Source organism: Carassius auratus, unplaced genomic scaffold (genome assembly GCF_003368295.1).
Source record: "Carassius auratus strain Wakin unplaced genomic scaffold, ASM336829v1 scaf_tig00215416, whole genome shotgun sequence".
Taxonomy (NCBI): Eukaryota; Metazoa; Chordata; class Actinopteri; order Cypriniformes; family Cyprinidae; genus Carassius; species Carassius auratus.
In genome coordinates, this window is record NW_020528079.1 from 1,069,241 (window position 1) to 1,091,633 (window position 22,393).

Here is a 22,393-nt window from a genome sequence, read left to right on the forward strand (position 1 = left end):
CTCATGTCATTCAAAACCTGTATGATTTTCTTTCTTACAGTATGTGGAACATAAAAGCAGATCTTTTTAACAATATTATGCAAACAGTTTCACTGTATGGACAACAAAACCCCACAGGGACATTTTTTTAATATATATATATATATATATATATATATATATATATATATATATATATATATATATATATATATATATATATATTTTTTTTTTTTTTTTTTTCACAGAAGAATGCAAGTTTAGATGATGAGTATATGACGACATAATTAAAAAAATGTTGATGAACTATTCCACTAAAATATCTTAAATAAAAAGCAAACTTAACGGAGAGGACAACTTATCTCTTGTGTTTTTGTTGATGACGTCAAAGGTCACATGTCCAACTCTGTGATATTTTGGTACTAAAGCATCTGTCACTAGGTAAAAGCAGCCAAAATAGGCAGATGCCAACATGAAGAGGACATGTCCCCATCCTTAAAAAACATGAACAAAACTAAACAAGGTTAATAAAAATAAATTAATAATAACAAAGTGAGTTAATAATATGAAATCACCAAAATGTTCATTTTTTTAACTTTTAGCAACCAAAACTGTCAATACTGCCAAACAAATACAGATCTCAATGTTGATTTCAGGGATTTTAAGAACATTTCAATTATTTTTGGACAGTAAACAGCAGTGGTTCTGTTTTGGTTTGTTATTTTGCTGTAAAACCACTCTTTATTCTGCATTCTGAAACTAAATCAGTTGAAACTGACTGATCTACAATTACAACCAATAGTACAGCACAAGAACATAAATCTCTCTGGAAAACAGCGTAAAGTGTACAACTCTAGGGTGTGTATCACTGCTTATGTATGTGAGAGCTCAGAAAGCATCAAACACTGTCCCGTTTCCAGGTCCACCTTCATTTTTCACTCTTATTCTTCCCCTCTTGCACGTTCTCTTTCATTCACTATGCATTCACAATGTGACTGATCTCCTCCCAGCTTTGGCATTACTGAGAGCCCTCTGGGACAGAACAGACAGCCAGGGAATAACACACACACGAGACAAAACAAAGGGAGGAGAGAAAGAACCTGTCTGAGGAACAATGCGGAAGAGTGAAGAGATGGAGAAAGCAGACCAGAAAACGGAAATGCAGTCAAGACAGTGTGAGAGTAACAGGGAAAAAGTCTTGAGGACGGGGCAGCACGTCTCTATAAGAAGTGAGGTTACAGAAGTCTATTTAAGAGGTCTTGTTCTTTTGACCTTTTCTGGACACCTCTAATTAACTTATTTAAACTCTTTCAGCCTTTCGACTTCAATCATAATGTCTCCATGGTCAAAATTTTGTGAAATTAGTTGAGGGGAACAGGGCAAATACACGAGTGGATTCAACAGAGCCATGTATGGGTGAGATATTGAGCTGAGTGAAGTGCGGCTGGTACTGGGCCAAACTCATCCACAGACTGATTTGAAGACAGACGGCTGGTGTGCAGCACACACACACACACACACACACACATAAACACACACACACACACATTAATGTAACATAACACACACTGCATAGAAGTAAATCGGAATTTTAAAACAAAGATGAAAAGAGACTGAATGTGTTACAGCAGGGATAGAGAGATAGAGCAGGAAAACTGCAGCATAATGCATAAAACTGAGTGATGGGTTTTATGCCTGACCTATAACAACATATATACTAGAGTAATGCATTTATACACTTCGTGACATTTGCAAAAGTCATGAAAATAATCATTATTGATGTAAAGAGTCATATATGAGCACATTACATTAGAATTTTACTTACTACCTGTTAAAGAACTTTGGATTCATGCGGGGAATTCTATCTTTTTTACTTGAATTTGAATTTTACTTATTAATATTGTTTTGTTTTGTTTTTAGCTTTTATTTGAGCTAAAATGTTTAGCTAAATGTTTAGACCCCTGTGCTGCAGCATAGAACTTTTTTTTAGAATTAAAGACTAATCCGTCTATACATGACTAAAATGACTTTTCCCTATTTTTTTTAAAGTGAATTGACATGACACTACCATTCAAAAGTTGGGGCAGACAAACATTAAACATTAAAAGGTATTTACTCTCACTTTAGAGCAATTTAATGTGTCCTTGCTTAATAAGAGTATTAATTAAAAATAGTAGTGTACTTGTTTGTCATAAAATGCAAGACTTGTTGGGACAGTAACAGAAAATTCACACTTTTATCACATTATCATTACTGTCTGAAAGAGTAGGAGGAGGTAAACTGCAAAGTTTTGATTTCTATCTCCGATTAGGTCTGTAGAGAACCTGTAATTGCACAACTGGCTAGTTTGATAATGCTTACAGCTAAAAACAAGAGACGTGTTTTCATCTCATGAAGGCCCCACGGGGATCATCCCAAAGTAAATAAAAACTAAATGAGCATTCTGTGATACAGGCTCGTTCCTCATTCTTGGCCTTACTGTGATTCTACCGCAGCTCTATTTGTGGTCCAGCACTTTTTTTAAGTGTCAAACTATATCTAAAGCATGACAAGAAATACAAAGGCCTTTTGAGCACAAGTGAGGGAGAGAGAAAACAGATAGAAAGAAGGAATGATGAGGAAGACTGCAAAGAGGGATATAAGCAAAAGCAAGTCTCTGAATGAATTATTCCCTGTGATGTCAAATCAATGAGTTTAAAGTCTAACCATCAAGACAAAACTATGTCATAGTGGAGGAGAAGAATCATGAGTCTAGTGAGAAAATATTCTTATTTCACTGTATTTCACACAACACATCTCAATTCCTAATAATTTCATAAGTTATTATGCCCTTTTGAATATTGTCTTTCATGCGGTGTGTAATGTAGCTGTATGTGAATGTAAACAATCTGTAAAGTTGTAAAGCCAAAAGTGCATGATAAATAAAGTTATTGTCTCCCAAATCAACTCAGAAGATCCTAAATGAGTCGTCAGCTATTTCAATTCCACTTCTGTGATGGCTACACTTCAAGGGGTAACACATTTACATAATGGCCACCTATGTTCTACATTGACCGGCCACAAACACTGTAGCGTATTGTTTCCAACATGCAGTAGACCAATCACAACAGACTGTGCCACCTGACCAATCAGAGCAGAGTAGACTCACGGAAAGGAGGGGTTTAAAGCAACTGAATCTTAGAACTGCTTCAAAGAAATAGTTCAAGAATCGTTCGAAAACTAGGTGATATTAAATGCATATTTTGAGAAAACAAAAATGTTTTTGACCTTGCATGAATGTAAACCTATCGTAGGAGACTGCTAAAATAACAAATTTTAAGTTTTTGCGAGGTTGAAAATCTGAATTCATCAAACTCCAGTAAAAATGTATCTGTGCAGAAAGCAAAATTGTGTTTAGACTGGAAAAATCTGTATCACTAAACATAATTTAAATAAAAAACTCTTCACTTTAGTTTTTATTCTTTTGTTAATAAAAAGAAAAAGTTCCCAAAACCATTAAAGTAAGATTAACTAATTTATACTAATTTATAATAGATCTAATATATTATATAAATATATATGTCCCCAGAGGCTAATTTTGGTGATCTTAAGGGAGGAGATGCACATTAACATATTCTCCATAATCTACATTCAACCAATCTTAAACAGCAAATCAGAACATCTCTACTGAATTCACAGCATTTCTGTTCACATTCAGTTTGAGCTGTATATGAAACCAAAGAAGACTTGGTAATAAGTTACTTGGTAACACAGAAGTTTTACTTGTTGTGTGTGAATGTGAGTCCAGGTGTGTAACAGTAATGAGAGCATGTCTGCTTCACCAGGCTGATTGATCATATGTTGGCATGGGAAGGTGATGTTGCCCATCACTCTTGCCATATCTAGCCTACACCTATACAAAAACATCTCCAGTAGGTCCTCGTTAGTTTGTGTGTGTGTAGGGAGGCAGAGTTTTAATGACTTCTCAAAGAGTGAGAGGGCAGCTGATCTTTGTGTCTGACCTGAACAGAATGTCTCACAGTGCAGAGAGGTTAGAAAGAGGACAAATCTGGCAAAACAAGACCCCACACTGTCAACTCCACATGATCATCAACCCCATGGACACAGACACACTCTGATCAACTATAAATCTCACACATACACAGTCTAACTCCTCCAAATGCACATCAAACTCAGACTTGTACACATTTAGAAGAGGCTATCATGCAAAGCAACTTGCATTCTCAGACACACACACACATTCACCTAGATATTTAACTGTGAAATGTTCTTAAATTATTAACTATTAACCCTAATCTTAAAAGAAAACTTTGGCATCTCTAGAATTAAAAAACATTGAATTGGGCTCAATGACACTAAGTATTTTTTGTTCCAAGATCTATTAATTATATAAGTAACTAATAATAAAACAACAATAACACCTTATAAAAATGTATTCATTCGATAAACTTAATATACGTTTATGAGAAGAATTATTTAAATCTCTGAATTAAATTTCATTTTGCTATTTTTGGGGAGCTAAAAAAATGACGCCAAATCAAAGTTATGTGTTGTGACTAACATGCTGAAAACGAATCATACCTGTGTGTCAAGGTCAGTGAGTCTGTTAAAGTATCCAATAGTTTTACTTTTACGAAAAGTTGTATAATGTAACTGTGTGCAGAATAAAACATTTTATAATATGTTTAATTAATAATTTGTGTTATTTGTAATAGAAATACATTTTACCTTGAAAATAAATGTAAAAGCATATTTTTTTTCATATTGAATAAAATGTGTACATTAACATACAAGTTCTACGTCCTTACATACAGTCTTTTCTTGGAAAAGAAAACAACGTTTTTCAAAACTATATGAAATCAATATGAATATAAGGATAAAAGGTGTTTGTTTGTTTTTTACACGCTGTTATTTGTCATTGACCCATTTATCAGTTGTTTTTTCCTCATATTTAGCTCTAACTTCAGGGGACATTATTTTGTCCCAATACTTTGTTTACTTACTAAAATATGCATAATTAAACATTTATACTCTCTCTCATTCTTTCTCACACACATACACACACACACACACACACAAACACGAACACACAGAGTAGCACAAAGTCATGTATGGTCAATTATTCTTTCACTTTGCCAAAATAACTTGCAGCTGAGGGCTGTGTCTCATGGAAATGTGCAGTGTAGGCTTCCATTTAATGCTCCTTTGGGATTTCCAACACTGAAGTAGGAACTGAACAGCTCTGCTATAAACTGTCAGATCCCTGCAGCATATTGCAGTGCAGATTTCACTTCACCCCACTGAGAAATGAATCCACTCGCCGGTTCTTATCAGCCCTGGCACAACATGAACAATTACCAGGTGTTTTTACCACATCTGCTGCTCCTGGAGAATACTGTGACACAGTGTGACACAGAAAATAAGTTACATTATAATTATTGGCTAGTCTAATACACCGTCTGTTAAGCACCTCCAGAGAGAAGACCCACATTTCTTTTCCTTTAAAACAGTATATATTGTATTTTATGTCAGTAAGATTTTTTTAAAGAAAATAATACTTATATTCAACAAGGACACATTAAATTAATCAAAAGTGACAGTAAAACATTTACAAAAATACAAAAGATTTAATCAATTCAAGTAAATGCAGATCTTTTGAACTTTCTATTTGTAAAAGATTCCTGAAAAAAAAAAGTTTTTGCATGGTTTTCACAAAATATATTAAGCAGCACAACCGTTTTTAACTGATAATAACAAGAAATGCTTTTTTTTTTTTTTTTTAGAAAATCAGCATATTATAATAATTTCTGAAGTATTATGTGACACTAAAGACTGGAGTAATGATTTTTTATTAATTATTAAAAATTCAGCTTTGCATCACAGGACTAATTTACATTTTAAAATATATACAAATAGAAACAGAAATTTTCATGTATAAAAATAATCCACAATTTTCTGGTTAAATAAATGCAGCCTTAGAGAATAAGAGACTTCGGTCACACTTTATTTTAGGGTCCAATTCTCACTATTAACTAACCATTAACTATGACTTTTGCCTCAATTAACTCCTTATTTGCTGCTTATTAATAGGTTATAAGGTAGTTGTTAAATTTACGGTATTGGGTAAGATTATTGATGTTATGCATTATATGTACTTTATAAGCACTAATAAATAGACAATATGTTAATAATAGACATGCTAATAAGCAACTAGTTATTAGTGTGAATTGGACCCTATACTAAAGTGTTACCGAGACTTCTTTCAAAAACATTAATATTCTTATCATCCCAAAGTTTTGAATATTGTATATTCAAAATCCGCATTATCATTTTAGGTAAAAAGTATTTGTCTAAATTATCCAATTAGTCAGATTATTCGCTCTACCTTCATTTTGTCATTTTTTTCCTTTTGATGAAAATGCTAAAGTTTAAAAGTTCAGTGGCTGTCAAAATTTGAATTATTTTTTTTATTTATTTTTTTATTTTTTGCCATTTTAAAAAACTATGTGTTAGGTTGAGATTTGAATTGCAGATCCCCTTTCACACTAAACAAACGTTTTACCATTACATGTCTGTCTGCCCTTTTTTATTATATGGTCATGTCTTATTAGTCCTAGAGAACCAAGAGTGTGTCTCTGACAAACAACCAAATGATTCAGATTTATGAGGGCTTACCCAGAACATAGATTTTGTTTCCGCGCAGGAAGGAGAAGGCTCCGTAGCGCGGGGTGGGCATGGAGGTGAGGGGCAGCCACTGGTCCTTCGTCGGCTCATACAGCCTCACTGAGGCCTGAGGAGTCGTGTCGGCTCCCATCCCGCCCAGTGCATATACCTTGCCATCTGAGAGGGAGAGAGAAAAAAACAGAGTCTGAAATTAGTTTCAAGTCTCCCGCATCCCTTACTAAACTAATTAATAACAAACAAATCAGGAAATGGCAGAGCAGTGGCAGTGAGTCACTAGTCTGAATAGGGAACGCTCTCTCTGTGACGGAGTAGAGAATCACTAGAGACATTTTTTTCCTGAGCTCCAGCTATTTTAAGGTTTACTTAAATTCCACCTCTAAACCTCACTCTCCACATTTGTTATCTTCTCCTATGGAGACTGAATTTTTTATATAAATATGAATGTGTTCCCATAACTGACCCTGACCATAGTGTCACGATTCACTGGAGCAAGGGAATTAAAATGTATATATATTTAATTAAAATGGGAGATTTAGATTGTACTGCATGTAAGCTTGCTTATTGTGCTTATAAGTCCATATATCTTACTAACAAGAAACTATGCTACTAACCAGAGGTCGAGAGCTGTAGTGAAAACTGAAATTTGACAAATCTTACACAAAAACCAAACTTCATCATACTGTATATCTATAAAGAGCCTAGTTTACATTTTAGAAGAAGGCATGTTGGCACTCGAAAGAATGAAAGTGGTTTCATTCAATACTTTTCCTCTAATGTGAGAGCTTTCTGTACTGTTTGCATCTAAAGCCAAGAACTCTGTAGCTATTTTTGCAAACCCCATTCTGGGTGCTGTGTGAAGTAGTTTGCATACTAATGTTCACATAATGAGAATTGTGTGTCAACTGAGGTTGTGATGACATTGTGATAGTTTCTGAATGCTAGTGCTTTCAACATGAGCATAAAATGGTGTGAAAATTGGTTTATAGGTTCGAATAATTAGTCTCTGTTTGGTGTAAGTTTTCAGCAAATGCTGTCCCCCAACACAGTTTCAAAATAGTAAATTAATAAACAAATTCTAATGTAAATTAAATAAATTCTTACATAAAAACTGCATATATAGAGAGAGAGGTAGAGAGAAAGAGAGAGATAGAGAGAGAGAGAGAGAGAGAGAGAGGGCTACATAGAAATAGATTCCTAAATTTTTAGTTTACAATATTTCATAAATAATTTTGGCAAATACAATGGATTCTGGTGTGAAAACATATCAGAAAAGCTGCAACTAGTTTGTCCAATTTGTAGAATATATGTTTATAATTAAGCAGAACTCCAGAGGAATTATATTATACCCGATGCTTAACTCTAATTTAAGAATGACCTTCATAAAGTTTTCGAAGGAAAAATGAAAAATGCTGCACAGCAGTGAAATGACAATATGAATGTGGAGAGAAATGCAGCATCAGCAAAGAGAACAGCCCTGCTGCAGCACAGCCAACTGTTAATGGAGTTGCATGTTTAAAGGTGAAAGAGAAATGGATGCTACTCATAATTTAACTGAACTGTCAATGGCACAAACAACATGTGAGAAAGAGCATGGGAGTACTGACTGATGTGCGCACACAGGTTATTACGGCACTGAAACACCCAAATCAAGACATCAGGACCATCCCAGGAGGAAACTTCATTCACGATCACCATATCTCTGTATGTCTGTGTTTCTCTCTTGGCATGACTGCAGCAGCTGCTGACTCGGATATCTGCAGTACTCCGGGACAGCAAACTGTAACTGTAGTTAACAGCAGAACCAGTGGGACAGATAGAGACAGATACCAGGGAGTAAACTAGGTGGCAGCAGAGAGCATATTCAGTCCTGGTCATCTCCTCCAGAATAAAGAAATAAAACAAACTAATTAAAACATCTAAAGTAATACCAATATACAATATATATTCCTTGCAAAAACAATTTATGTAGACATAGAATAGCAATTTCAGAATTGATGTTAATGAAAAAGATGTTTGTGGTGTCAGCATAGTAGTTAACACCTTTTACCAATAAGGGGTAACTAGCTAAACCTAGACCTTTTGAAGGAGCTATGTGTTTAGAAATCATAACTATGATGTGATGTGCATTTAATTCATTCCTGACACAATCCTCAATTGTTTCTCTCTTTTCCCTAGCTGGTAATGACAAAGCCATTTTCAGTGATCCTGTATGAAAAATGAAGAGCAATGAATGTGCATTAGGTGTGTAATTGGTTGTCACTGAAAATGATGGGGAAAGTAGCTCGGTCATTCAGCCCTGTCTCCTCATAAACAGGCTAAATGAATAAGATTTTCTAATAAGCTTTTTCACTATTCTTCATCAGCAGTACAGAAAATGCATGCAAATTAAACTGACCATCACGGTTATAATTCAGGATTATACTAATTTGTTTCCGCCCCAATTCTTTAATCAGTATTGTTACTGTTAACTAAAAAATAAAACTATTAGAAATTGCTTTTGGATAATTGAAATAAAGCTGAATTCAATTAAAATATTACATGAAAACTTTATCTTGCCTTGACAACTAACTGAAATGAGATTAAATTGAAGTACTACAAATACCAAAACTACTAAAGCTATATCTAAAATAAAAGTAAATGAAAGATATATAGAATTATTTAAAAACAATTTAAAACTAAACAACTAAACACTATTAAAAATGACAAAAGAACATCACAAATAAAAATAAAAGTCAAAAAAGAAAATCCTGACTTTTCCCCATTATGATGTCATCCATATGTGTAAATACATATATGATTATTTTGACATGATTTTGAATGCAGCTTATTTATATTTTTGTGCTACTAAAGAGAATGATGGTACAATAAATGCAGTTTATTATGTACGCTCCATTTTTATTAGGTTTTTTCTTAATTAGAGAGAATTTTGTTTAGCAATTAGATACTGTAAAATACATAGCTTTTAATGTTTTGCTCAGAGATTGTTGCAGTGATGGTCAGGGGCAGAAAGCAATGTTCTTTCCACTATTCAGAAGCATACTCTATTTCTTCTCCGTGGCTTGCTGCTGTACAGTATCTGTGAACTATATTTTGGTGATTTTCTTTGTCCTTTTTGGAGCTTGACAGCCACAGGTCACTATAAATTGTCTTTGCATGACAATTCCGGAAAAATGATCCACCAAAAATATAACACAACATGGATATGGAACAAAATGAGGGCGAGTAAACAATGACAGAATTTTCATTTTTGGGTGTGAACGGTCAATCTAAAATCCTCCATGACTATGAAAGGAGAAAGTGTTTTAGCTTCGAAAAGTTACACACCTATTACATCACCTTTAATGCTCCAGAAAGAGAGGAGACCGTGAGAAAGCAACAGTGAAAGTAAGAGTTTTTTCAAGTCTTGTGTACAATTGACAGCAAAAAACAACACTCAAAGAATATGACCACCATCTTCACTTTCATCCTCTTCATTGCATTCAGTCTGATGACCACAAATGATTTCTTCAGTTTGATTTGATACGGCCTGACATGTTCAAGGCTGTGTAAAGCATGAAGTAGACTGAGAGAAAGAGAAGGACAGAAATATCTGAACAGTGCAGAAGGATCGAATGGCTTTAGAATCTAATGTACTGAAAGTTTTCCTTCAATGGGACATTTCATGGCTGTTTATCTATTTTTATATAAAGATTTGCCATTTATTAAGCAATTCCACAGACATTAATAAACACTTTGTTCTAACCAACCACAATAACATGATAAAACAACAAAAGCTCTTCCTTGTTAAGAGGTTTTGTTATAAACATCCACTGCAGGGAATAGCAACAACCAGACTTTGTAGTGAATGAACATCTTCTATGTAAAGATAACTCCGCCCACTGTGAAATCTCATTGGTCCAAAATCTCACTTGCATCACAGTCATTAAACATCAAGCATCTTCCATTTGCCTTAACACGAGACAGCTTGTAGTTTCAGTTCAATGCGAAAAAAGATCAATTGCTTGTTGCTAAAGACACATGATCATGTCTGGTTAGGACACGGTGTCAGTTGTCAGGCAACAGATGGAATCCAAATGTCTTTGTTCACCCATTAATGAATGTTAACCTCTTTTTAAGCAACCTGTTTCATAGAAAACATACTGCACTATACATATTCCTTGCTTCTGAAAAAAAAACTATAACTTTTTGTATTTTAACTTATTTTAACCTTCTGTCAAAGCTAGTCCCTAGTCATGTATTTCATCCATATTAAACAAGCCTTTGGAAACTGTTCTGTCCTTTTTAATAGCTCTTCTTTTCCCTGAGGACTGAGGACAGCAACCGCTCTTATTCTTTTCATGTATCTAACATCTTTATAATATCTTGCTCATACTTGAAAAAGAAATACTTTTAAAGGAACATGTCTACAGAATTTTTTTTTTACTTTTTTATCATGTAGTTAACTTTCCTATTATGAAACTACTGCAATTGTTGTGAATAGTTATAGAACTTGAATACAATTTATGCTGCAATTGATTTATCATACAGAGTGACATGCAAAATACTGTCTTAGCATAAGATTTAATGTCACGCTGTGTTTCATGCTGTAAGGCCAAACTCAACTCCGCCAGCTTCACTGTGACAGTTGCTCATTCTGCATGAGAAAATATTTAACCACATTTAACCATACACTCTTAAAACAAGGGGGGCTTTTACAGTTATGCCATAAAAAAACATTTTGGGTTCCTGTAAGTACCTTTCTTGAAGGGGGGGAGAAATGCTCGTTTTCACTCAATATCCTGTTAATCTTGAGTACCTACAGAGTAGTACTGCATCCTTCATAACTCCAAAAAGTCTTTAGTTTTATTATATTCATAAGAGAAAGATAGTCTGTACCGATTTTTCCCGGAAAAAAACACGACCGACTGGAGGCGTGACGTGTGGGCGGAGCTAAAGAATCACGAGCGCAAATAGGCTTTTGCGGTGAGAGCGTTTGGAAGCTGTGACATTACCGTGAGGAAAAAACCAACCAAAACAAACCATGGCTAACAGTCAGATTCAGTGTATATTTATGATCCAGAATCAGATCCAGAGGCTGAAATTTAACAAGAGCAGCATCAGCAACAACGTCTCAATGTGGTATGTTCTGAAACTGTATATATTTGCTTAGCGGTTTTGGAAAATGACTAAGTTCCACTTTGTCTTATTTATTTTTTTTTTTAAGCTCTACATGTGGAAAATGCAGTTTGATGACAACATCGCATGTTGTTTACTTGATGTGCTTACGCGCCGATAGCTAAGTTAACAACACAGAGATATTTGAAGCAGTTTTACTCACCGCATGCGGTTCCAACACACGATCGTGACCCTTTTTCGTTGGGATTGCATTATCCTTAAGAAATAAACGATGTGCAAATATGGCGTCAAACTGGGCCTTGTTTGTAAAACAAGCATCTTCAAACAAAAACACTTGCACAACTCCGTTGATGCTCTGTAAAAATAAACTCCATCCACTGGTCCCTTAATGCTGTTTTTCTTTTGGTAATCTGTGCAAGGTTGTATTGCCCTGGCAACCAAAAACACACTCCTTTTGTGACATTTCGCGACGCTCTCGCTCTGATCAGTGAACGTCTGTTGTGCTCTCAGTGCTCTGCTATACAGGAGCGCGAGCTCTTCCGGCAGAAGTTCCTTAGGACCCATATAAGGAAATTCCGCTCCATCTAACGTCACACAGAACCATACTCGAAAAAAACTTTCCGAAACTTGTGACAAACCGGAAGTAGTATTTTTGGAACAGAATTACTCCTTCAAATGTACAACTTAATTTTTGAAACTTTGTCCATGTTTAGCATGGGAATCCAACTCTTTAACAGTGTAAAAAACTCAGTATGCATGAAATAGTATTTCACCCCCCCCCCCCCTTTAAGAGAACCATTTTTTTTCTTGGAGTGAAGAACATTTGAATAATTTAAAGAATTTCTTTTTCCATTCAAAAATAACCCTTTGTGGAAAGGTTCACCCTTAAGGCATTGATAGATCCATTAACATCCATGGAACCTTTCCATTGCACAAAAGGTTTCTGATATTGAAAAATACTTTTTTTTTCGATTCTTAAAAGTTCTTCACACTAAGAAAATTTTATTCTTTAAAAGAACTGTTCACTGGAAGGTTCTTTGAGGACCCAAAATGGATCTTTTATGGCATCACCACAGAAGTGCATTCGGAACCTTTATTTTTAAGAGCTATTGGTTCTTCAAAGGCTCAATGGATGTTAAAGCTTCATCATGGATTCATAAATGACAATAAAGAACCTTTATTTTTAAGTGTCTACAGTAAGCAATGAATTTATAAATAGACTTCATTTTCTAGTGTTGTTCAAATGAATAATACAAATATTAAATGTTTTCATAGTGTGACAAGAGCAAAGCACATTCAATCACACAATATAGGCATTCAGAAATCACATTCAAAATTAAATTAAATGTTAATGCTGTAAATGTTTAAGCACTGGACACTGGACCCTAAAAAAAGCACATCTCCACCCAAATAAGACTATGAGTCAAACATTCAGTGGTACAGACAGTACAGCACATGCTGGCTGTTCCACACTTCAGTGTCATTAGAGGATTATGGGAATGGTAGTCAGGGAACACCGTGCTTTGCAATCAAAAGTGACTAAATCACCTTTACCCAAGCCTCCATCTACAAGCTGTTTTCTCCAATCAATCTTAACTCAACCCACCCACCTGGAATCCATCTATTTCTCCCCTCCGCAACCTCGCTGAGTCCGTCACCCCCTGCAGACTGCACTGCCCAATCACACACAGTCACTTCTAATTACAGCTCTCTCTTCTGATCTCCGTTCGTCACCCTGGGAGACCCCATAGCAACCAAACATACTCAGAGACAATTAGGAAGTAGTGGTCTGACAAGAAAAAGCATCTATTGCACTTAAAAACACACATGCATGAGCTTGCATCCTACCAGAGCGTACATGGGACAAACAAATCATGTATCAAGTCACACAGCAACTATAATCTGGGAAAGTAATGCACAAATGTTTTCATCCGCTCCTGTACACACACATAGCTTTGAACCCTCCACAGAGAGACCCTTATTAAACAGACATCCTGCTGCTGGTCGTTCTCCTCTAGTTTCAACACTGCAAGCAGGAAACATGGTCTTCATCTCATCACATCTCTTTCTGGCTGAATAAACCAGTTAAACTTTATTTACCCAAAAATAGAAGCCTTGCCTAAAACCAAAAGCAAATGATCGTTCCTGCAGTTTTTTACTACAGCTTTGTGATCACAGCATCCTTCCAAGTATTCCATACAGCATGACAGTGAAACCAGAACAGAGAGACATCAGGCTAGAGGAGTGACAGCGAGAGCCTTGTTGACTAGTTGTCCCTGAGGAGGCAACTAGCACAGACACGTGTGATTTTAACGCCGTCTGAGTTGAGCTGATTTTTTTTTTTCTTTGGTAAAAAAGTTTTGGTAAAACTAACAGATCAAATTATCTACTGCATTTTGGCGACCATGGAGGTCCTCAGAGGAATCTGAGGATGGGGATTCTTCGATCCATATGAATTTTTATGATTGCAGTATATATTTGTCACAACAACTCTCCTAATTTATTTTGACCTTCACTGAATAACTAAAGATAACATGACCAAAGCAACTTTTTAATGGACAGACTAGTGCACTTCATTGTTTTAAATTGAGAAAGGATACATTAAACTGATCAAAAGTAATTTCTATTTCAAATAAAGGGGTTCTTCTGATCTTTCTTTTAATCAAAGAACCCTGGAGAGGGGGAAATGCACCATGTTTTCCAAAAATTACAATTATAGAGCAGCAAACAGTATTGCCAATCACAGATTATAGTTAAAGCAATATTTTTTTTTAGATTCAACAATTTTGATATTATAATTTTCATTCTGCTTTTAGAAGACTGGTCAATTTTTATTCATTATATTTATCATGATTGTTTTATTCTACTGATAGCACTAGTTTTTAACAAGAAAAACTATCTAATTTTTGTAAAAACATTTGTAAATTTTTCTTTGTAACCATGTTTAAAATTAGCTAAAGCCTCACTAAGCAAATTATGCCTAACGATGTTGATATTAAAAAAGAACCAAAACAAACATGCCCATACCCCAACAGGACCTCGCCCCTATTTTGTTAACTCCGCCCACACATGCATACACAGCCCTGCCCGCCGGCTGAGGGTATGATGTCATCAGTGAGTGAAAGTGATGTGTGTTACTATGGTTATTCAATTAAAAAAATCAATGTAACTCACTTATGAACAAAAAACAAAGCAACATCAAAAGCGATCCAGGCCTTCCAGCTTCATGGGTTTCTCCACCGCTGGAAAGCTGCTCCAATATTTATGCGGATCTAACTTAGTTCTCTCTTTCTCCCGAGTCCCTATCATTACTAGACGAGCCCCTTAATGATGATTGCCTGTGAGTGTGTTTTGGGACTCAGTACAACACTATGGTCAAAAGCGTTCAAAATATCAAATATTGTTAAGTGCACCTTTAATTAAACTCTTTATACATTTAGGAAGTGGGTACTTCGCAAGAGGATCCATACATTTATCCGTCCTTGTCATCTAAAAGTAAAAAAATCTAAAAGTAAAAAAATCTAAAAATCCCTGGTTTACAAAACTACTCCAGTCCTACTAATGTTAAAATGTCATTATAAAAAATGAATCCTGTCTGAATGGTTCTTTAGATAGGTATTTGATCTACCTTGACTAGAAACTGAAGTAAAATAACTGGCTTTTTCGGTCAAAAAGCCAAAACTGAACAATATCCAAAAGCAGCAATTCATATCCGGTGTGATAACAGAGTTAAATGGCTGATATTTACAGAGAGATTTGGGGGCAGTGTGGCAGGAGATGGGCATAGTCTTTAATAAGTGAGCTGGAAGACTGAACAGTGACCAGGAGCCCTGTCTGCTAATATCATGGGCACCCTCTCCCATCATGCCATTTAAAGGCCACTTATCTTGGTTCTTCACAAAAGCATAATCAATATTCAAAATCACTAGAGGCTCTCAGAATACGGAACTGATAACAGCAGGATGTGTTCTCTTCAGAGTCTGGAAGGAGGAGGAGGGAAAATGTCAATAATTCACTGAAGGATGAAATTTTAGGAAGCCTGTACAGCTTAAAAGGGGAAAGAGAGTGTCCAAACCAGGAAAAAAAAGGTGTTTGTACCCATAAATGACACAGTCTGTTATTCAGCTCTGTTTGTGCTCCTTCTTGCCCCTCTATAAACAGCACTCTTGAAAGAAAAGAGGTGGAAACAGCTTGCACACACTGGAAAACATTGTTTCCATCAGACACCATAGATGGGTGACTCACTAAGAGACAAAAAGCCCTTTTTGATATGCAGGGAACAGAAAGGACCTTTTCAATAGCAAATCTGTTGGACAGAGGGCCTCTATTATCCCATAATATACAAACTATTTAAAAGAAGGAACTGATAAAGGGATGGTATTTCCAACAGGAACTTCCTCTAGTGTTGATCTGCAGCACACAGGAAATAGGAAAAACAGGGCTGAATTACAGGGGTGACTCTGATGTTTTTCACAGTACATCTCCTAATAGAAGGCAGGTCTGCTGCTGTGAATAGCACCATTTAAGGACACCAGGAGGTCTGAACTTCATCTCACATTTCCTCCGCCAACTTCACAAGGTTTGTCCATTTATTCCACCTCATTTGGTCTTAGGTTTCGGTTTCAGCCATGTTTGTCTCTGTCAGTCTTTTTATTCTGTCTAAACACTCAATCATCAGTGCTCTTTTACAGACTGTATTTAGTGTTCATAGCACAAACTAAAAACATGCAGCAAAACAAGTTCATAATGACAGATTTCTAATTCTCTCTTTTCTCTTATGATCTTTTCCTCTTCAGGTCAATGATTAAAATGATAAGTGTGCTATTTCACATTGACCTTTATTTGCAACACACACACAAACACATCCATGCATGCACAAAGACTGCGCCCACAATGCAAAAGAATAATCAAATGATAACAAGCTACCATTAGACACCAGAGGCTGTTCAAATCAACATTACATTGTAGGTGATAAGATATTTTTCTGAAGAGGAAAAAAAAGGACTATAAATAAGCAACATTCCTTTCTAACACTGCAGTGACAGACAGAGATGAATAAATGCCATTAACGTGACCTTACTCTAAAATATATATAATTAAATGATTAAAAATCTCCAACTTTGCTCCAAAGTTAATGGCTATGAACATTAGTTAACTACTTCATTCAGGACAGCAAATGAGAATAATGAAGAGGATTTTGACCAATCAGTAATGAGATTGAATAATTACAGAATATGTGTCACACTCACAAACAAAGTTCAAAATGTGAAATTTCCACTTAAATAAAAAATAAATGATCCTATTGATATTAAAATATGAAGTGCCACAAGGATCTGTCCTAGGTCCTCTTCTATTTTCAACACACATGTTGCCCTTTGGTAATATTATTAGAAAATAAGTTTCCACTGTTATGCTGATGATACTCAGCTATATATCTCAACAAGACCAGATGAAACTTCTAAATTATCTTAGCTAAAAGAGTGTGTTAAAAATGTAAAAGACTGGATGACCAATAATTTTCTCAAATTAAATTCAGATAAGACAGAGATATTAATTATTGGAGCAAAAAACAATCTGCAACTAGACGGATGTACAGTACTGTTACTTGCTCTACATTCAAAAATCTGGGTGTTATATTAAACAGCAACTTGTCTTTTGAAAACCATATTTCCAATATTACAAAAACAGCATTCTTCCATCTTAGAAACTTGTAGGTGGTTGTCCTGCATCTTCAATAAACAAGCTACAGGTAGTCCAAAATGAAGCAGCTAGAGTCCTTACTAGGTCAAGAAAATGTAGTTTTAGCATTTAGTTTTAGGTTTAGCTCCTGCGTACCTAACTAGTCTTCTACCATGCTACAATCCATCACGCTCCCTAAGGTCACAAAACTCTGGACGTTTGGTAGTACCTAACATACTGTAGCAATGTCCACTAAAGGAGGTAGAGCTTTTTAACATTTAGCTCCCAAACTCTGGAAAAGCCTTCCTGGTAATGTTCGGGGTTCAGACACTCTCTCTCTGTTAAAATCTAGATTAAAAACACATCTCTTTGGCCAAGCATTCAAATAATGCATCTCATAATTTTGGACTACAGTTATATCTGATCAAATGTGCATTCTAATTATTTAGCTTGGGTTAAACTAATTAATTTTACTTGGTTGGAACAGCAGCTTTTTGCCAGTTTTGCCACAGGATTTACATAGATACAATGATTTGTATCATACAAAGCGGTATACATATAAACTTGAATTGAATTGAATATTCTTTAAGCATCCTGGTTGTATTTTGCATGATTCATCAGTTATTCCAAATTGTAAAAATGTTAGAAATCTTTGTAATAAATTCCTTTTAGCTGACTTCACAAATATCTAGGGATGCACCAATATTGACATTATAATTTTAATGATATTGAAACTCTAATATCAATTTCTGAACAACAATAGTTTAATAGCTAAATTTCAAATGGAATAAACAATTATCATACTGTACAGTTGAGATGCCTAAATACACTTGTAGTAATTTGTATATTAAATGTAACATTTGAAATGGTTGATTTTAGTGTACATTTTTTTGTTTATTTAGTAAAAACAGTGTAGAATGTTTATGTTTACGAAAATGATAATTGCCCAATAAAAATTTAAATATATTTTATTTAAAAATTAGTGCATTTCTACCTCAAGTATTAGGGGCTTTTGTCCAAAATCTCTAAAGACTTTCAAGTAATTTGAGGCGTTTTTTTGTCATTTTGTTTTCCAACAATAATAAATGATAATAATAATAATAATAATAATTGTCATCTATAATTAGTAGATCTTCAGAAAATCCTTTAATTCATAAATCCTCTCACATCTCTAACTACATAGGCTTATCAAATCACTTCAGATGACCAGTGAACGTTTATCATAAATCCTTGAACACACAAATCCATTTGCTGAGAGCTAGAGACCATGTGTGTCAGTGAAAATATTTACTGATGATTAGTTCCTCATTAAAGAGTGTTGTTAATGTGCAGAGCTGAAACTCTTTACATGATTTCCTCTCATATACAGCAGCACTAGACCATGACAGGCCTCTCACATCATACTGGTAGAACTAAACACAAGCTGTGCCGTGAACACTGAGGTGATGAGTCTGAGATCCTCAGTGAGACATAGCACACACATACAGTACACACACAATATGGTTTACAGCATTTGTCAAGCACTAAGCAGCGACATTAACCTGAGGTGACAGACGGATGATAAACAACAGCAGCTAGAGTCTGAGTGCGTGAAAACAAACCCACCAACGTGTGCACACACACAGGCACCCCAGAGAACACACACCTGAGTGATTACGCAAACACAAATCAGGAACATTTACAAAGTAATGCAAGAATTGTGTGTCAGACCGAGATGAAGAGTGAAGCTCCTTGCTGTCTAAAGTCTATATAGGTAGCGCATTAACTGCCATGAAACAATCTGTTCATCACACAACTCTATAATATGGCTTCAGAATTTTTGAAATATAGAAAATTAGTCATGCTCTTTAAAGACTGAATGCTTCAGGGCCAATTGTAACTGAATGGAAAAGAGTGACCAGCAAATACTTCAAAATTCCTACTTTTTTTTTGTATCACTGGAAACAGAAAGTGATACAGGTTTGTACCTCCCTTTAAGCCGCCTACCTTTAGGAACAACCTTCTTACAATGCCTTAAAATGCTTCCTCCGAAGGCACTTAGCAAGTTTTGGAACAGAGCGAAAGAGAGAGACAGAAAAAGGTCTGTGTTTTCTCCTGGCTCTTGCAGGCGATCGTGAGCTGGAAGAAGGTGCTTGTACTGATGGAAGTCGTGACATGTCAGATTAATCACAGTGAGAGATGCTGCTAGATCTTCACCAACACACGCACACACACCACGCCGCATCACAAACATCCATCAAAAACAGCCCCAGCATCTTTCACATACAGCCATTCCTCTACCCTAGAAATAAACAAAGAGACAAACAGGAAGTTAGAGGACAATCAAATCATCAGTGTTATGAAAGGACATAAAACACAAGTGGAATACAAAACACACAATCAGCCGAGACATCTCTACTGCTGACGTCTCCCGCTCAGCACAGGAAGTCTGGATCCACTCTTCTGGAGCGGAACAATGTTGACTTCAACAAAAATGACAGTTTGGTTTTCCATGAAACATACTAAAATTGAGCACTGTTCAATCTTTATGAAATTGCCAGTGCAATCGATCTATTGTGAAACTATCAGCCTGAGTCTGCATGTGATAAAGAGTTTAATGTGAATGTTACAGAGGTCTGAGATGACTCACAGACAGAAACTTTTAATCGAGATGTCTCTGAGATCAAGATACATGAGCTGACTTCTGAATATATTTTATTCTGAATATTTGTAAGTCTGAAGAAATATGTCTCTTTATGCTCACCAAGGCTGCATTTGTATATTTGAACAAATATACAGTAAAAACACTAACATTATTAAATATTATTACAACAGTTATTTGTAATTTAATTTATTTATATATTATGCAGCCTTGATGAAGAAGAGATGTTTTTCCAAAACAAAACCAAAATCTGAACTTTTTTACTGATAGACTCTCTAAACACACAAACACACACACACACACACACACACACACACACGTTCTGTTGAAATGGACATTAAACTGAATAACTTCCCCACAGGGCTGAGTGGGTGAGAGGCTCTTCAGGGAAGTGGGTTAATCGTCAGTTTGATTACATCATTAAGAGATGTTTTCCAGTGGCATACAGGAGAGGGTGTTGAGCTAGTCGAGCAGAAACAGACAGATGGCTTCAAGTCACATGCACAAGTGCCAATGTTATTACCTCAAATACACTCAAAGTTAGAAATATGAGGAGAATTCGTCATTTCTTAATGAATGAGGGGGATTGTAAGGCATTTCTAAGATGTCTTAATGCAAAAAATACATTTCATGCCAGTAAACTCGATACATGATGCTGATTAAAGCAGCTGCTTGATTGCTATTGTAACCTGAAACAGCAGAGCTTTTACTTTGAGCTCAAGAGGGAATTCATGCCATTTTAACTGAAAGTGATATCTATTACGCTCTAGCCCCTGCACAAACATCTGACACAAGCATTTTTCCCTCATGAGAACCTTCATTTTATGTTGAAATATTCCTATTTTGACAACAATAACAACAAAAAAAATATTATAATTTTTTTTTTCAAAAGGTAAAAAGGATTCTACCCTTGATTTTGGGTAAAGTAACCCTAACCCTGATTGGTAATTTACTTACTACACCTGTAAAAAAAAAAAAAAAAAAAAAAAACTTTTGATGTTGAGAATTCATCTAGTTCTTCATCTGAAGAATTGTTCATTGTTTTATGCTTATTTTCTCTTGTTTCTTAATATTTAGATGTTTTTTTTTTTCATTTTTGTTCAATTCTCACTTAACATTAGTCTTTAAAAACAATCATAGTTAAAAAACACTGTTAAAAGATTTTTTTTTAAATCACCCAAAAATTCTGTCATGATTTTCTCACACTCAAGTTGTTCCAAAATTGCAGAAGTCTCTTTCTTCTATTGGACAAAAATGAAGATATTTTGAAGAATGTTGGTAATTAATAGTTTCGGGTAGTCAATGTCATTGTCAGTTGTTTGGTTACCAATATTTTTCTAAATGTCTTCTTTAGTATTAAACAGAATTTGAACACAACTCAGCTTGGAATAACTTGAGGGTGAGTCAATCATGACAGAATTTTCATTTTTCATTTCATTCACCCAAAAATGAAAATTAAGCCATAAATTACTCACCCTGAAGTCATCCATATATAACTTTCTTCTTGCAGACAAATTCAGTTCGAGTTATTTAAAAAATTGCCTTTGATATTTGACGTACAGTGTGAGGTAAATTTTGACGTAAATATTAAAAAAGATATTAATCTTTATAAATAATATAAACAAACGAGAGAAAATAAGCATAAAACAGTTAACAAATGTGCAAAGCTGATCTCATACGTCATTCTCCCAGAACTGCTTCGTTTCCAACTGTGAGCACAAGCTAGATTTAAGTGATTATTATGTTTGTAATATGGATATTTTTCTTACAAAAATGCATAGATTCGCTACAGGAGTCCTTTGTTCACCCCCGGAGCCGTTTGAGACACTTGTTTTAATGGATGAGCTTTTATTAAACTTCTCATGGACCGATGGAGTGCAACACCCGATGAGTTGCATCAAACGGCTTGAAAGATCAAAGACCATTTTTTAAATAACTCCAACTGAATTCGTCTGAAAGAAGCAAGTCATATACACCTGGGATGAGTAATAGATTCAGGGTGAGTAATTTATGGCTTAATTTTCATTTTTGGCTGAATTACTCATTTAAAAGTTAGCAGTATAATGCTGTGAGGTATACATTTTTAGCATTTCAAATGATTAATGTTTAGTGTTATATTTTTTGTTTATTTTGTCAAAATAGTGTAGAATTTTAATATCATGGTTGGCTCGGTCTGGCCACAAGCTTCCCTTCTGCAGCGCAATATTGAAGGAGCACGTTACAGGACTGGGCCACTGCTGCTGCAGTCTGGATGCATCCAACCTCATCCACTAATTAAAACCCTTGGCTTATAGA

General features: G+C 35.2%; 1 protein-coding gene across 1 annotated transcript in view; it reads right to left on the reverse strand.

Moving 5' to 3' along the window:
• The window catches only part of LOC113094738 (kelch domain-containing protein 8B-like), an 88,538-nt gene that overhangs the window by 25,454 nt on the left and 40,691 nt on the right, over positions 1–22,393 (reverse strand). The window contains exon 3 of the mRNA XM_026260380.1: positions 6,655–6,819. Coding sequence (XP_026116165.1) covers positions 6,655–6,819 — 165 coding nt within the window. The remainder of the gene's footprint in view (positions 1–6,654; positions 6,820–22,393) is intronic.